Source organism: Sorex araneus, chromosome 10 (genome assembly GCF_027595985.1).
Source record: "Sorex araneus isolate mSorAra2 chromosome 10, mSorAra2.pri, whole genome shotgun sequence".
In the NCBI taxonomy this organism is placed as follows: domain Eukaryota; kingdom Metazoa; phylum Chordata; class Mammalia; order Eulipotyphla; family Soricidae; genus Sorex; species Sorex araneus.
The window spans coordinates 45,498,672-45,516,336 of record NC_073311.1 but is presented as its reverse complement, the minus strand read 5'-3'; the positions used below and the strand labels follow the sequence as shown (position 1 = coordinate 45,516,336).

The window sequence follows — 17,665 nt, the reverse complement described above, 5'->3', positions numbered from 1 at the left end:
CACCGGGTGTGATCCAAAAAGAAAAAGAGGACCATATGGGATGCTGGGGATTGAACCAGGTCGGCTGTGTGCAAGGCAAACGCCCTTCCTGCTGTTACACTTCCAGCCCCCTGAACTAAAAATGTTTTAAATTATGGTACATACTTAAAAGTATCTGAGGAGTGGTTTTTTTTTGTGTGTGTGTGTGTGTGTGACACCATAGAAGAATAAATGAACTTAATTAGCTTCTATCTCCTATCTCCTCAGTACCTGTTCCTCTCTTCCCCCCCACCCCTTTTTGGGTCATACCCTTCGATGCTCAGGGTTTGCTCCTGGATCTACATTCAGGAGTCACTCCTGGTGTTACGTGGGGAACCATATGGGATGCCGGGGATCGAACCTGGATTAGCTACGTGCAAGACAAACGCCCAGCCCACTGTACCACTGCTCTGCCCTCGCTGCTTCACTATTGCAGGGGTTTTGTCTCTGTTTTTGTTCTTCAAATCTACTGGGGTGCAGAGCCCTAGTATAGGGGGTATGGCACTTGCCTTGCCAGGTAGATGACCAGGGTTTGATTCCCCAGCATCCCAGATGATCCCTTGAGCCCGCCAGGAATTAGCTCCAAGTATAGAACCAGGAGTAAACCCTCTGCACTGCCAAGTGTGCCTTCTCCCCCCCAAAAAAAACCCAAAAGGAAATATTTGGTATAATGATAATTAAAAGAACTTGAGGGGCTGGGGCACTAGCACAGCGGGGAGGGCGTTTGCCTTGCACGCGGTTGACCCGGGTTTGATTCCCAGCATCCCATATGGTCCCCTGAGCGCCGCCAGGGGTGATTCCTGAGTGCAGAGCCGGGAGTAACCCCTGTGCGTTGCCAGGTGTGACCCAAAAAGCAAAAAAATAATAATAATAACAAGTTTCTCTTACAGTATTTTCCTTTATTCAGAATATGCTGTGTTTTCTGGGTTGCTCTACTTGTTGAATAATATTGTGGTTTTTTTTTTTTTAATTTTGAAGTGCTAGGGATTGAACCCGGGCCCCCCCTCCTGCACTCCCTCTGAGCCAAACCCCCGCCTGCAGTTTCTTTGATCGTGCTGAGTGAACACTGCTGCAGTAGTGCCTGGGCGTGATCAGTGAGAGAAAATGTTCATGGTTTGCCACCAGTGAAATCCTGCAGTACAAGACTTGAAATGTTTTTTCCGCGCTTAGGAAAAGTTATCGAGAGCTGCAAGTGGGAGATGCTCCTCTGTTTCGTTTTTCTGTTTTGTCTAGTTTATTGGCAGAGGTGGGCGTACCTGGCGGTGCTCATTGACTATTAGGGGCGGAGGTTACTACCCGCAGTGGTCAGGGATCACTCCTGGCAGGGCTCAAGGACATGTGGTGCCAGGGGTCAACCCAGGTCGGCCACACCCTACTGGCTGCACTCTATCCACTCCCAACTTATATAATTGTTTTTTTTTTGCTTGTTGGGTCACATCTCGCAGCAATGCTCAGGGGTTACTCCTGGCTCTGCACTCAGGAATCACCCCTGGCGGTACTCAGGGGACCATATGGGATGCTGGGAATCAAACCTGCGTTGACTGCGTGCAAGGCAAACGCCCTGCCCACTGTGCTATCGCTCCAGCCCCTATACAATTATTATTGAATGACAGATTCTTAAAAACTCTTAAAGTCTGGGGCCGGAGCGATAGCACAGCGGGTAGGGCGTTTGCCTTGCACGCGGCCGACCTGGGTTCAATCTCCGGCATCCCATATGGTCCCCCAAGCACCGCCAGGAGTAATTCCTGAGTGCAGAGCCAGGAGTAACCCCTGTGCATCGCTGGGTGTGACCCAAAAAAGCAAAAAAAAAAAACTCTTAAAATCACCAAATAGTGTTCATTTCTGGAGGTGGTTTTTTGTTTGTTTTGTTTTGTTTTTTGTTTTTGTTTTTTTTTGCTTTTTGGGTCACACCCGGCGATGCACAGGGCTTACTCCTGGCTCTGCACTCAGGAATTACTCCTGGTGGTGCTCAGGGGACCATATGGGATGCTGGGAATCGAACCCAGGTCGGCCGCGTGCAAGACAGATGCCCTATCCGCTGTGTTATCGCTCCAGCCCCCAAGAGTGTTCATTTCTAAGCTAGAACAAGCCTACTAACATTGCTTTTCTCAAGGAATATTACAGTGTCTGGGAAATGAAGCTTTATGGTTCTTTTTGAGCTGGAAGTTTACTTCCTTTGCTTCTTCCGCTTCTTGTGCTCCAGCCAACCACCCTGATTTCCTGACTCCTGTCAAGCCTTTTCCCTGCCTCTGCCCCATCACAGCCGCAGCCACTCACTCACTTTTCCCGAAACAGTTTCCTTTGCCAGAGTAAGGCTCTTTCTGACAAGTCAGCATCAGGGAAGTCTTCTAAATACTCCCTGTTGCTGTTGGGTCACACCCTGAGGTGCTCAGGGGTTATCCCTGCCTCTGCACTCCGGAGTCACTCCTGGCGGTGCTCGGGGGACCACTGGGGATGCCAGGGATCAAACCCAGGCCGGCTGCATGCAAGGCAAACGCCCTGCTCACTGTACTGACACTCCAGTCCTTCTAGATATTTGCAAAAAGATCTTCATCGGATGACGGGAAATGGTGTCATCCCAAACTGACTTGCTTTGTCCTCGTCTTCTCAGCTTCTCCGAGATTTCTGACTATGCTCTTCATACCTGATCTTAAGGATTTTAAAATCACCGGCAGGCGTGGGAGGGGAGGGAAGCGGAGGGCGTGGTGCTGAAACGTTACATGAAACCCTCCCGTGAATGCGTGAGTAGTATTGTAAATCACGGGGCCTATAATGAACATTTCAAAACACCAGCACACCGGCAGAGTCCCTCCCGACCGTGGCCGGCCGCAGCACTGGGAGAGGGGCAGTGCAGGCTTTGGGCTGGCCCCTCCACACAGCAGCTTGCCCCTGACCTTAGTCCACACACAGCTTCTGCCCTGTCTCTGCAATCTGTCTGCCTGCGGCCATGGAGCAGGAGCAGCCCTCTGCCAAGGTGAAGGCCAGGTGTGCCAAGTTGAGTCAGTGGAACATGAGCTGGCACGGCAGACGCCCTGTGGCCATGCATTCTTCCATCCGGGCGCAGGGATTAGGAGCTGCTAGGGAATTCCTCTCTCTCCCACAAAAATACAAAGCACACAAAAACTCAGGCCTAATCTTAGGCCTCTCGAAGGCCTGACGTGGGGCTCCCTGGAGTGTCCTCTGCGCAGCCAGGGGCAGTGCTCTGCCTGGCTTACGTGCCTGGGGCCAGAGGTCAGAGTACCCAGAGTACTCTCGTGCCCAGGGAGAGTGGCTTGTGCACTTCAAATGCTGGGTAACTGAAGACACGTTGTCGGGCAGAATCCAAACAGCATCCTTCCGCTGGGACGGGGATCCGCAAAGGCCCCACTCGTAACCCCCCCAAGCCGGGGCTATGAGAAGCCGAATCCAAATTCCAGCTTTAAAGCAACGCAATTGGGGCTGGAGCAATAGCACAGCGGGTAGGGCGTTTGCCTTGCATGCGGCCGACCCGGGTTTATTCCCAGCATCCCATAGGGTCCCCTGAGCACCTTCAGGAGTATTTCCTGAGCGCAGAGCCAGGAGTAACCCCTGTGCATCGCCAGGTGTGACCCAAAAAGCAAAAACAATTAAAAAATTTTAAACAAAGCAACACAATTACTAGTCAAAAAACCAGAGCAAGATTTGGGCTAATGTTTATCTCAGGAAAAGGCAAGGCCATTCCCTGCTTTGAAGGGAGATTCTTTTTTTTTTTTTTTTTTTTTTGCTTTTTTTTGGGTCACACCCTGCAATGCACAGGGATTATTCCTGGCTCTGCACTCAGGAATTACCCCTGGCAGTGCTCAGGGGACCATATGGGATGCTGGGATTCGAACCCAGGTTGGCTGCGTGCAAAGCAAACGCTCCACCCGCTGTGCTATCACTCCAGCCCTTGAAGGGAGATTCTACGTCCAGAGGCATTTCACACTGCCCGTTTCTGCCTTTGCAAGGGGCAGTGCTATCTTGTGCTATCTCGTGGTCAGTGCCTCCTCCGGACAGCCACGCGGCTCCACGTCCCGGGCAGAGTGAAACGTCTCCATTGAGCTTCAGCTCTGAACAAGGTTGCCTACATCAGTGCCCCTGCCCTTTTCCTTTCTGGGGCCCCCTAACCTGCGGCAGCGCCCCCACCCCCGTTTAGGTCATGTTTCACCTGTGCCTTAGACCGTCCTGGGGTCCCCTGGTTGAAAAATGCTGAGCTAGACACCCTCAATAACCCATAGCGTAAGAAAACAATCTGGGGCGGGGGCTACAGTACAGCGGGGAGGGCACTGCCTTGCACGCAGCTGCCCTGGATTCGGTCTCTGGCATTCCATACGGTCCCCCAAGTACCACCAGGAGTAAGCCCTGAGCACTGCTAGGTGTGTGGCTCAAAAAAAAAAAATGTTCTCAGCAATGGAAAACAAATTATCAAATGCTTTGTTTTCGGCAGGTCGACTTTAGGGGGGAGAAACTCCAAATCAATAATAGTGAATTTTTTGTTGAAATATTGAATGCAATCAAAGTAAAGTGAAATTTACCAGTTACACATGCGGGGTGGGAGGCTGGGGAGGTTGCGGGGAGGGGGGGAGGTATACTGTGATTCTTGCTGGTGGAATATGTGCAGTGGTGAAGGGATGGGTGTTCGAGCATTGTATAACTGAGACTTAAACCTGAAAGCTTTGTAACTTTCCACATGGTGATTCAATAAAAGAATAAAATATTTAAAAAATGTTATTTATTCATTGAATTTTTTTATTAGTGAATCACCGTGGGGTACAGTTACAAACTTACGAACTTTCGTGTTTGCATTATGGTCATACAATGATCGTTCACATCCCTCCACCAGTGCCCATTCTCCTCCACCAGTGTCCCCAGTATCCCTCCTGCCACCCCCACCCCACCCCGCCTCAGCTGCAGGACATTCCCTTTTCTTCTCTCTCCTTTTGGTATTGCAGTTTGCAACAGGTACCACTGAGCAGCCATCGTGTTCGGTCTATAGTCTACTTTCGGTAGACAAGATAGTGGGGGAAACGGTTCATTTCCAAAACTGTTGAATGTAATAAAATGTAGCATTAGGGAAAAAAATGAATAATAGACATGTAAGAAATTAATAGTAACAATTTGATGGTTCTGGGGGTTCTCCCAAGAGGCGCTCAAGAGGCCTGGGGGGGCCCCTCTCAGCCTGCCGGGCTGCAGTCCAACGCTTGACCCTCAATGCCAAGTGCTCATGCCACGAGGTGCGGGGGTTCCCTGAGCTGCCCGGTGAGGCCTGGAGAGACCGGGAGGTGCTGGGGAGAAACCCCGGGCCTGCGGCGTGCAGGGCCTCAGCCCTGCCTTCTCTCAGGCCCCAAGAACAGTTCGAATTTTTAATTTTATTTTTAAATTACTTGGGGCGCCCCCCTCTGCAGTGCTCGGGGCTTCCTTCTGGCTCTGTGCTCAGGGATCGCTCCAGGCGGGCTCGGGGGACCATATGGGGTGCAGGGGTCACACCCAAGTCAGCATCGTGCAAAGCAAACGCCCTACCCATGGTTCTATCACTCCGGCCCCTACAAAATATTCTTTTTTTTTTTTTTTTTGCTATTTGGGTCACACCCAGTCATGCTCAGGGGTTACTCCTGCTCTGCACTCAGGAATTAACACCTGGCAGTGCTGGGGGGACCATATGGGATGCCGGGGATCAAACCTAGGTCCACCACTTGCAAGGCAAATGCCCTCCCCGCTGTGCTATCACTCCGGCCCATGAAATACCTTTTTAAATGTCTAACTGGTTGACATAAAAGTGAGGAGTGAGTCTCCCCATACGGGGGGAGTGCCCTGGGCTCCTGCCTGCCTGTTCTGTTCTCTTCTGGAGACCATGGGGACTGGGTTAACGACAGACGCCAGATGGACCCTGCGCGTCTGACGGAGCAGTGGGGGGCAGCCGGCCTCGCCTCTCAACCCTGGTGCTCCATGCAGGGCGGAGCCACCGTCCCCTCGAGGTCAGGAGCACAGACGCCCCCGAGTCACAGACGCGCCAGCGTGCTGCGGACCTGGTGGCGGGTCCCAGGGCCCCGCAGTGTCTCAACCATCTCCACATCAGGCTGTGGTGCAGATCACGCACTCCTTCTTCGGCCAAACTGAATGTAAAATTTCACAAAATTCGAGGGGGCAGTGGCGGGGGTGGGGGGGAGGAATGACTCCACGAGGGCAAAGCGACATCGTTGGAATGACCTGGAGCATCGTCTATAAACGCTCAGTCTTCCTCACGGGAAACAGACAGCCGTGGAGGCACAGAGGCATGTGAAGGAGCCAGAGAGCACACAGAAAATTAAGCGAACAGAACTTAACAAGGAAAATACAAGGGGAAACCAAAACCCAGCAGAGAAGGTGGGTAAAGTAAGGCAGTGAGAGGGGAGGGGGCTGGAGAGTCGAGTGCGGAGGGCGTTCGCCTCCTGTGCAAGCCGACCTGGGTTCAATCCCCGGCACCCCAGAGGGCCTCCCGAGCCCCACCAGGACTGAGCCTTGAGCACAGAGGCAGGAGCACTGCTGGGTGTAGCCAGGTGTCCCAGGCCCTGCCTGTGCACAGCCTGGTGTCACACTGCCGGCCTTCATGTCCTCATCCCATGCCCCCCCCCCCCGGCCCCCCGAGAGACTGGCCTCTGTAGAAATCTCTCAAGGGGGGCAGAGAGGCCTCGAATGCAGCTTCCCCGATGGAGCCCCTGTTAGGGTCCTCCAAGCACTGCCAGGTGTGGCCCTGGAGGCCCTGGAGGGCCACCAGCTTGTCCAGGATGCTTCTGGACCCCGGAGGGCCCAAGCAGCACTACCCAGGTATCAGAGTTGGTGCAAAGTCAACTACCGTAATCCATCTAATAGTCTGGGCCTCGCACTGCACTGCTGCAGGGAGGCAATTCCTAGGAGGGGCCCCAGGACTCCTGGACTCGGCTTGGGAGGACACCCCACCTCCCCCCCCAAATAATAATCTCTGAATGAGCAAATAGTTTTAAAGGTTTGTTCTGATCTTAAAGTCTTCTAGGCAACTGAAAAAACCATTTCATTGGTGAGTATAACCCTCATGCCAGAACCCTACAGTGACCGGGAGGGGTGGGGGAGTCTCAAAGGCAGGAACACAGGGGCAGAAACCTTCAGTAAGTTTCTGCAGTGGCAGCACATTCATTCATACATACACATCGTGCATACAAATATTCAGATGCACATTCAGGCACACACATCCACACACTCACATACACTCACACACACACACACACACACACACACATACACACACACGTCCACCCATGTAGTCATAATGGTCACAGTTCATACACGTATTCAAGTACCTAAACACGTTCAAGTAGTTTCACACATGTGCACACACAGTTCATATATTCATAGCACAGTCACACCATTCATATGTGATATCATGCTATGGTGAAGGTAATTCCTTCTCTGGCCAAACTGAATGTAAAATTTGATCACAGGAAATGTACCTAGCTGTGAAGGCACAGAAGCATGGAAAATGTGAATATGAAACATTCATAGACACATTCATATACATTCATACACACTCACACACACATTCATACTACGACCAAACTGGGTTTATCCCAGGAATCAGAGTTGGTTCAAAGTCAACTACCAATAATCTTATCTAATAAATTAACATTAAAAATAATTCCATTATTTAAAAGTCAATAAAATTCAGTGTAAGTTTATAATAAAACTATTGGCAAGCTGGAAATAGAAAAGAATCTCCTTAACCCCAAAAAGCCCATTTTTTGGGTTAAGAAAAAAAGTACTGGGGCTGGAGCAATAGCTCAGTGGGTAGGGCGTTTGCCTTGCATGCAGCCGACCCGGGTTCAATTCCCAGCATCCATATGGTCCCCTGAGCACTGCCAGGGGTGATTCCTGAGTGCAGAGCCAGGAGTAACCTCTGTGCATTGCCGGGTGTGACCCAAAAAGAAAAAAAAATGTACTGAGCTGATAGACTACAAAAATTCTCTTTCAATGAGCAAATTCTCTTTAAATTGAAGAAAGACACAGGTGTTTGGTTTATTTTTTCCCCCAGAATTATACCCACTGTTTCTAGGTAATGTTACCTTCAAGGCTAAGAAAGGAAGAAAATTACCACTGTTTGCACATAAAATAATTATATGAAAAATTTAAAAGACATGTAGATATATTCTGAGAACGAGTAAAGTTTAGTATGGTTGCTGAATCTAAAACAAACCCACAGTAACAACGTAACTATAACCAGCAAGAGCCAGTTAGAATAAAGTGCAATTTAAAAATACTTACCATCGTGTTAAAAATTATAAAACTCCTAGGAAGAAATCTAACATAAGACAGGACGACCATTACAGAGAAAAATTATTAAAGTTTATTGAGATATTAAAGGAAGACCAAATAAATGAACATATACATATTGTATTTGGCTAGGAAGACTCATTGTTGAGAGATACCAATTTTCTCCAAGTTGACCAACAGGTCCAATACAATTACAAAACATAATACACAAACTGGGAGAAGATATATGCAACATGTTTAACCCACAAAGGATCGGGCTCCACAATATATAAAGCATCAGTAACACACACACATACACACACATTCCTAACAGAAACCCGGGCAAGAGACGTGAATATAGGTATTTCACAGAAGAGAAAACACTAGTGTATATATGAAAAAAAAAACACTCATTTTTATTAGTAAACAAGAAAATGTAAATTAAATTCACACTAGGATACCATATACAAGTCAGTCAGTTGGGAAATATAAAACTTGTCAAGATGCGACATTTGCTGATTTAGAACAATGACACTTACCAATGCCAGTGGGTGAATGCGTTGGTACAAATATTTAAAAACAGTTCAGCAAAACCAAGCGAAGCCTACTTCTTAGAGCTGCGATTCTCAGATTTTTGATCTTACAATCCCTTGGATGGCCTTGAGAGTGTGGGAGGGCACCTCAAAGAAATGCTGTTCAAGACCGACACTGACCAGTATTTACTATACTTGAAGAGAGAGCTTCAAAACTAAAATATGGACACATGCACAGCAGAGTGGGTTTGTCATTTTATCTGGAAAAATACTTAACCCTGTGAAAAACGGGAGCACAGCTGATGACGACTTGGCATTTTAATGAAAATGACCCTTTCTTCACAGATGCCCTGCCAGGGGCTTATGCGTGTTCTGCTGAAAACAACTATCTTAGGCAATTCTTGCACATGTCAACCAGAAGTGGGTATGAGGATTTATTCATTCCTCAAATATTTATTGAGTATCTTCATCTCATATGGCATTGTTCGAGGAGGTCAAATATCTGAATAACACAGTCCTTGCCCACACAGAACTTATATTATCACTGGCAAAATGTTAGGTGCCACATCCTTTGCAACAATAACCAAAAGCAACAGAACAGGTATGAAAACTATGGTATGGCAACCAGCGGAATACTATATAGTCATGAACACAAACAAAGCCATGAAAAGGGAAAACAGCTACATGCATAAACGTGGATGGGAATTTCAACAGCAAAGTCAGGAAAAGTCACATGAGGATAAATCTGATTTCATTTACATCGAAGTTCTGGTTCCATTTACATCAAAGTTCAAAACTGGCTTAGTCTAAACACCTCTTGTCAGGAGTACGAACACAGATGGTCAATTTGAAAAACGAGAATTAACAAAATTCAAGAGTCAAGTTTGCCTCAAGAAAGGTGCGTATGGAGGGGGCAAAGAGGGTGGCAGGGTTCTAGGCATCTGAGAACGAGTTAATTCTGAAGTTTATGCATGATCACTTTATCTATTCCCCAAGAACAAGAGGGCCAGGACAGAGTTCAGCAAGTGTGCACTGATTGTGCAGGGTTGAGGCCTGGGCTTCATCCCTGGTGCTGCAACAGAAAACAGAAACTGCTGCCTTTTATAGAAAATAGGTTACAAGGTCTGTGATGCCTTACTTCATCATCAGGAAGGAAACATGTCCCAGTATTTCGACCACTCCTGTGTGCTGCACATCAGCCAACTGTGCTAACAGCTGGAGATGAAGCTCCAGAGAATATGGCGGGGAGGAGGGGAGGGATCTGGGCGATTCCTTATTTCAATTAACAAGGTTCCCAAAGAGGATCAGGATCCCACAAGATCCTACTCTGCTCTGACAAGCTGGCTGGGAATCTTCCAGGTTACTGGCTACTATGTTCAAATGGGTACAAGTTACTTTGTAGAAAGCAGGAAGTGAAACTACAGGTGATAGAAAACCCCCAAAGCTGCCGACACCCAGACCTTTTTACTGAGTTCTGTTGACCTTTGAAAGTACAAATTTCCTTTGGCAAGCTTGCCTAGGAATGCATGTATGTGCTAAATCCAAGAAGCACAGAGACCGCAAGGTGGACACTGACTGCTTTCCCCAGAGCGGCTGGGCCGGTCACACAATCGTCAAAACAATTTCGCAATGATGTTGTTGCCAGGCTCACTGCAGGCACGGTTAAGGTTCAAACTACTCTTTCCTACGTCAGGGAATAAACTATAAGTTTTGGCATACAACTTAGAAGACTTGAAGAAAGAAGAACATCTTGAAACATCTGTCTAATCAATCCCTAGACTCAAACAGGGCACACAAAAGTTAGTATCTTGGGTTAGGGAGTGGGTGCAAAAGGTGCTTTAGAGCTGACAGAAAAGTGGCCAACAACCAATTCCCAGGGAATTCGGAAACAAAAGAACTATTCCCAGATCCCATCTCTCTATCTGCACTTAAAACAGAGGAGTGAACTTGCCAGAGAGTTAGAGGTTTTGCAGGAGCTATTAAGAGAGAAATAAATTCCAAGCAAGTGACAAACTTCCAACTCTTATCCAGATTAAACTGCAATGGATAGTCCCTGCCAGCAGGTGGCGCCGGACTGCAACTAGCAGCCAAAGATTTGCCAAGACAAACTGCGAGCTGGCCTTCGCGCCTTCATTCCATCAGATGGCACTGTTATACCTGCTCCCTTGTCCCTCTCCAGTAAGACACGGTCAGAAGTCCTCAAGTTCTTAAGTGGGCTTCTTCACCATCACCCCGACTGGAGCAGCGGCTTGGTCAGAGCCAGATATTTGCTGGCCCACGGGTTCCACATGGACAGACAGACTCTCCGCGCAAAAGCCCAAGATCATCTGCCACCTTTCCTTCCTAACCTGGACATACTCAGACACACGCCCATCTCCCTGTGCCTGCCTCAACTAACGGGCTGAGGAATGATGCGTCCCTTTAACTGCTTGTCCCTGGGGGGGAGGGGGCAGGAGACCAGGGAAGGGGTCCAAGAAGGTGGGGAACCGTTTCCTTCTCTGCTACAGCTAGGCTGTGCCGTGATGTCCTCCCGTCTGCACATCTACCTTCAGGGGGTCTCTGGGGATGCTCTCACATCTCCGAGCCTGCTGTGAAGACCCTCAGCAGCTGGCAAATCCCATCAGGAGACAGGAATTCCACTGCCTGGACAAGCTCGGCTCTGGGATCTCCTACTCTTCTCTGCCTCCAATGCCAAAGGGAGCAGAACCCGGGTTCCAAAGACTGGAACTTGGGGTATGGTGGTGACCAAGTGAGAGGCAGAAGACTCTAAGGGCCACTCTTGCTGACTTGATCTATCTGCCCATCAATAAACAGAAGCACCTCAGCCGGGCTCTAGACCCCCCACTGAGAGGAACAAGTGCCACCAGCGCACATCTTCCGGGCCGGAGTCCTTCAGAGGACCAGAAAGAAGCCACCAAGAAGGAGGAGTAAAACTCCACTGGGAACAAGGAGACTTTGATCATTACGGCCTTTTCTTTCTTCATTTCAGTTTCCAGAACTGGCTTCCTCCAAGAAGGCTGGAGTTTCTGTTTTCCCAGGAACGGTCACACCTGCAGTTCTTACATGTCCCACTATGGGGAACACGATCTGGGGAACCTGGAAGGTGTGACCTTCCCCCTGATCCTGCCGTGGACGACAGGGTCCTGCCTGGGACACGCCGCACTGCGGTTCCGAGGCTAGCGCCCTGGCCTCAAGTAGGCAGGCTCCTTGCTCCTGGCCTTCCCCGGGACTAACTCGAGGTGGCTTCCTGGCCTCCCCGTGTTAAGCAGCAGAAGCCAACTGTGCCCGCTGACCCCCACCCCACCCCCGCCCCCAATGATCTTTCTGGAGCAGAGCCCCTCCTGAATTCCATCGCAGTTAGATGGGATCTCTTTCGGCCCCACTCAATGGCAGAATAAGGTGAGCCACAGCCGGAACCTCTATTTCTTCAGCAGGCAGGCAAAATCTGCTCAAGTTCCCGCCACTTTTAAAGCATCCCTCCCTCTGGCTTCCTGGTGTAGGGAAGGGGGACTGGGAGGAGAGAGACAAGGGTCCAAGGCTGGCTATTCTGCCATCGGGAGGAGAGGCAGACACCACCTCCAGGTGCCAACACGGCAGAGGGAGGGAGGCGAGAAGAGAGAAGCAGAGTTTGTAGGGTGCTGTGATGGAAGAGTCACCTCAGGGCCCAGGGGCACAGGAAGAAGGGGCAAGAGCTCGGCAAAGGGTCAAAATAGGTGACAGGAAGCTAACAACCTGGGACCCCCATCCAGAAAGGGGTGGGCTGGGAAAGGGGGGGCACAGAGAGGACCCTCGGAGACGCAGTCTCACAGGTGCTGACCAGCTTCAGGGGGCAAAGCGAAGAGCAAGGCAGGGACTGGGGCCTGGCTGGGCTCAGGGCCGCATCCCCCTGAGCTGGGCGGAAGCTGATGCCGCTGCAGGGTGAAGAGATGAACGAAAGACAGAAGAGCAGAGTCACGTTTAGACCACTTCGGGGAGCCTTTGCCTTTTCCTTCCCAGCAGTCAGCGCCCCGCTTCCCTAGGATGGGCCTGGCAGACTCAGCCCACGGGCTTCCAAGCCGCACTAGACGCCTTCTTGATGAGACCACCCCCGCCCCCCCACCCCGACTCTGCAAGTGCCTCGAGTACGTCGGCACGTCCACAGATTTACTCTGCCATCGCTGAGTCCTTTCGTGAAATTCAAAATAAAGAACACCTAGAACAGTCCCCGGCAGAAAGGTGCTTTATTTTACATAGCATTGGCACAGAACACATCAAACTGCCTAAAATCAGTCTTACCAAAAACTACTGTTTTTTTATTTTTTTGGGGGGGGTCACACCTGGAGATGCACAGGGGTTACTCCTGGCTCTGCACTCAGAAATCACCCCTGGCGGTGCTCAGAGGACCATATGGGATGCTGGGATTTGACCCGGGTCGGCTGCGTGCAAGGCAAACGCCCTACCTGCTGTGCTATCACTCCAGCCCCCAAAACTAATAATGTGTGTGATGCTTCAGAGGAAAAGCCAAGCCTACCGAGGCCCTTCGCCTGCGGCCAGACAGCTCCGATCTGGAATACTGTGATCTCCTCATGTCCTCTGTGCGAGTGATTTTCGTGGTACAAGTGCGCCACTGCACTCGGCCGATTGTCCAGCGAGAACACACCTTTGCTAATCTACAAGCCTTTGAAATAGCGGCTCAACAGCTTTACCTCCCTTCAGGTGAGTCCATTTATGTAATCTGGCTCAGGGTGGGGTCTCTTACGGGAATTTAGATCATTTTTAGGTCACTGAACATCGTTTTCAGGTCAAAGTGGGTTTCTAACAACCCAAGTTCTAGTTACTTTGTCCTAGCAGGTTGCTAAACTGAAATAAAGCCAGCGTGGTATTTTAGAAAACATAATCCCGAGAGCATGCGACACTAAGCTCTTCTTGTTCCATAAATGAAGCCAAGTTGCAGGACCCAGTAAGAGAGCTGTGGCCTGCACATCTGAGATGCCTTGTCACGGACAGGCCTCAAGAAAGGAACTGAATTCCCGGGGAAAGAGTCCGCACGCCGTGGAGCCGCTAGTAAGGAAAGAGCTCCTTGCTTGAGAAAGGCTGAATGCCCTTCTCTTGCCACTGACTCTTGCCCATCCGATCCATGAGCACACACAGCTCAAAGAGTTTTCAGTGCATCTTTCAAATGCCAATCTCGTATCAGAGAACTGAACAAAGCTACGCTTAAAGGACAGATGCAAAAAAGAAAAAAAAAAACAGCAGTAGGGTTAATTCTCAAAGTAAAATCTGTTGCTATTTTAACAAGTCCCTTGATACAGAAATGAACCACCCTTCTCTCTAGAGAATGTCAGCGTCACCGGTGGCTGCTTTCCGGGTCGCCAGAGTAGCAGAGGCGTTTGAGTAAACGGAACCTGGCACCGCACAGGTGCAAATGCACACAGACCAGTACTGTAGATCTTGCTGAAGCTCAACAGACTCCTTGTCATTAAGAGAGGTGCTTCAGGATGCAAACGGTTAATGTCAACAGTAAGAAGTGAAAAGTCAGATTACTCGAATGAAAGCAATTAGATCATGACAATGATCGTTCTTAAAACACATACTTAACTAGAACATCTCATTCTTATTTTTGTTTATAACTAAATGCACACATAATACACAACAAACCCTAGCGTTTTCATACGTGCAAAACTGCTTACCATTTATTTTCACTTTAACTTTGGTTAAGTACTTGTTTAGCCTATGTCAGACATATTATGGAAGCTATACAAATGATTACAAACATAATAATGAGGTAAGTTAAAATCCTACTAGTGCAAAAAAGCAAGCATATGCTAAAAGCAGAGCACAGGAGCTAAACCCACGCACAACAGAGCTCTCACCGAGGGGGCGCCGGGCTAACTAACCGGGGAAGCTCCTTGTAAACACGGTCTGCAAAGGACATTGAGGGAGGAAGGATCCACACAGCACAAAGAAGGGATTCTAACAACTCCAGAGTAGTGCATTTATTTTGCCTTTAGAGTTCGGAAACCACTCATTCCGTGTCCAACAGTTTGCATATTTTCTTCAAGAGAAACTTAGTGAGACACATTAATTACAAATACTGTAGTATAAAAATCCCAGTTCTTTACAAAATTATATATTAAAATATTCTATACACTTTAAATTAGTAACTGGAACATATATATCCATTCTGCACAATTAAATTCATCTTTGCTAGGGGTTTTGTACATGAAGTTTGAGGACACAGCGTCTCAGTCAACCTTGGTGGGCAAAAGGATTACACGGTATCAAAAAGACAGGCTTGTCACCCTGCAGCTACTGCGATTATTGCTTGTCTGTTACTCCGGACTGAGCAGGCAGTGGAACCAGGCACGCCCCCATCGGTTTAAAACACGTTGCCCGTAGCAGAGTGTACAGGATGCCCATCTGCCTCCTTGAGGCTGTGATGAACCTGAGCACGCTGTCTAATGCTATAGTTCCGTTGTAAAAAAGTTTATACAATTTCGAGGTAAAAACAATGCAAAAATAAAACATTTAGAGCATTTACAAAAATCTTACAAATGTTCAAAACACTATTTCAAAATTTGTGTCCTCCGCAGGGGCTTCTGCCATTCTTTCTGCCGCCGGAGGACATGATGCTTCGATTCTGAATTTTAAATGATGACATTTTAATTCACCGAGAGGAAGTCAGAGCCATGAGGGCAGGTGTTAAAATGTTCAAGGACTCACTTCGCTTCTGATGAAAATACAAAATTTGAGTGCTGAGGGAGACCTCCGAGATAAATCCTTTTAACTCCCTCGTCTATTTACAAGGACAACGGGGCCAGATAAAGTTTAAGTGCTTTGGCTAAAAATAGATTCCAATACGTCAGCCTGGTAAGAATCAAGAAAGCCCATTATTGGTTTTGTACTTTACCAAATATGATTCCTGGAAAATAATAAAAACGCAAACGCAAAGTTTGTGAACTTGCGTGTTTGTTTTTAAAACGTCTTCGCTCTGTGCTACACGTAGAGAAACAGGAAGGGAACTGAGGACTGGACTCAGTCTCGCAAATACACACAGGAAGAGAGAGGGCGGGAGGGTCGGGGCTCACAGCACAAAATCCAGGGGCACTTGTAGATGAGCATTTACAGTGAACATTTACTCGGGAAGACAGCACAGCGAGCCACAGCCAGTTACTAGAACCATCTCAGTAACTCGAGGGTAACTAAGTTATCGGGACTTGGCCAATAAAAAAGCCTCCTAGCTTTTATCCTAACTTTACTATTTCCTTTTGTAAAAGACCTATAACTGTAAGGAAGAATCCATATACTGATTTTCAGAGAGTCTTTGCTTCTTTTCTATCTTTATTTGGATCTAGAAATTGAGCAAATACATTTTAAGAACAAGTTACAAACTCAAATTCATAAGTGCTAGAAATACAGAGAGTACTCTCAAAATGACAAATCTTCATAACCAGTTACTAATAAATAATCATCATCACAATAGCGTCAGTAAAAAACAACAACAACAACCCAATCAATTCAAAGGTGCTTTCTTATTGTTACCTTGAAGCCATCTAACTTGCGTGGCTGGTCCGTACCCCTTTTCATTCTTGGCCGATATCCTGAACACGATGGCAGGCCGGGACGTATAGTCGATGTGTGCGTTGGCGAGCTGCCCTGCGGTCACTACACAGGCTGTCTTAAGGCCGCAGTAAATCCTCATGAACACAAGCTGGCTTGGATTATCTTGTATTTGTGCTGTGCGGATAGCCAAGTAGGCCGAGTATTCCAAGATATTTCCAGAAGGTGAAGTGGGAGGCTCCCAGGAAAGATGAATGCCCTCAACATTCTTGAACAGAAGGTGGGGGAGAAAAAAAGTTTTCAAATTTTCTCTCATTTCACTTAACCCTGAATTCTGTCTTCAGAAAACAAAATGCTGCTTTCTGTTAAAGTAACTGCAGCAACTGCACTGAATGGCCTAACTTTTCTTGTTTTGAACTTGATCAATTTATTGGGGGGGGTGGGGGCACACCCAACAATGCTCAGGGGTTACACACACACACATGGGACATTGGGAATCCAACCTGGGTTTGCCATGTGCAAGGCAAGCACCCTACCTGCTGTGTTGCTGATTTTCAAAGACCTATCTTACTGTGTGTGTCTGCTGAAGCAAATACCAAAACCTCATTTATTTTTATTTATTTATTTATTTATTTATTTATTTATTTATTTATTGCTTTTTGGGTCACAGCCAGCAATGCACAGGGGTTGCTTCTGGCTCTGCACTCAGGAATCACCCCTGGCGGTGCTCAGGGGACCACATGGGATACTGGGAATCAAACCCGGGTCGGCTGCGTGCAAGGCAAATGCCCTACCTGCTGTGCTATCGCTCCAGCCCCCCAAAACCCATTTTAATTGGATCGGCAATTTGTGTGTGTGGTGCTGGGGCCTGAACCCAGACCTCATGTGTGCAAGGCACACACTTGACCACAAAGTGACCCTCCCAGTCGGGCCTACTTTTCCGGAGCTGAAGCTGCTGACCCTTCTGCCTGCAGAGGCCGAGAAGATGGCGCGAAGGGCTGGAGCAGGGGCACTGCGTGCAAGAGGCCCGCTCTGGGTCCCCAGCACATGGGCCGCCAAGCTCTGACGGGCAAGGCCACAGAGCGCCGACGTGGATTAATCCCTGGGCATGACCAGGTGTGGCGCCACCACAAAAACAAAACATTTCTGCCTATAATAGCCCAAGAAGAGAATTTTTTCCCCTTACTCAGAGCGATAGCACAGCGGGTAGGGCATCTGCCTTGCACACAGCTGACCCGGGTTCGATTTCTCCGTCCCTCTCGGAGAGCCCGGCAAGCTACCCAGAGTATTCCAGAGCCTGGCAAGCTCCCCGTGGCGTA

The 17,665-nt window shown here is 48.5% G+C and overlaps 1 protein-coding gene across 2 annotated transcripts in view; it reads right to left on the bottom strand.

Annotated features, from left to right (window-relative positions):
• Positions 1 to 8,345: 8,345 nt before the first annotated feature.
• HCFC2 (host cell factor C2) overlaps positions 8,346 to 17,665 on the bottom strand; it is a 39,575-nt gene continuing 30,255 nt past the window's right edge. For both annotated transcript variants that reach the window (XM_055118133.1, XM_055118134.1), the window contains exon 15: positions 8,346 to 16,614. In XM_055118133.1, the coding sequence (XP_054974108.1) occupies positions 16,300 to 16,614 (315 nt within the window). In that variant the 3' untranslated portion in view covers positions 8,346 to 16,299. The remainder of the gene's footprint in view (positions 16,615 to 17,665) is intronic.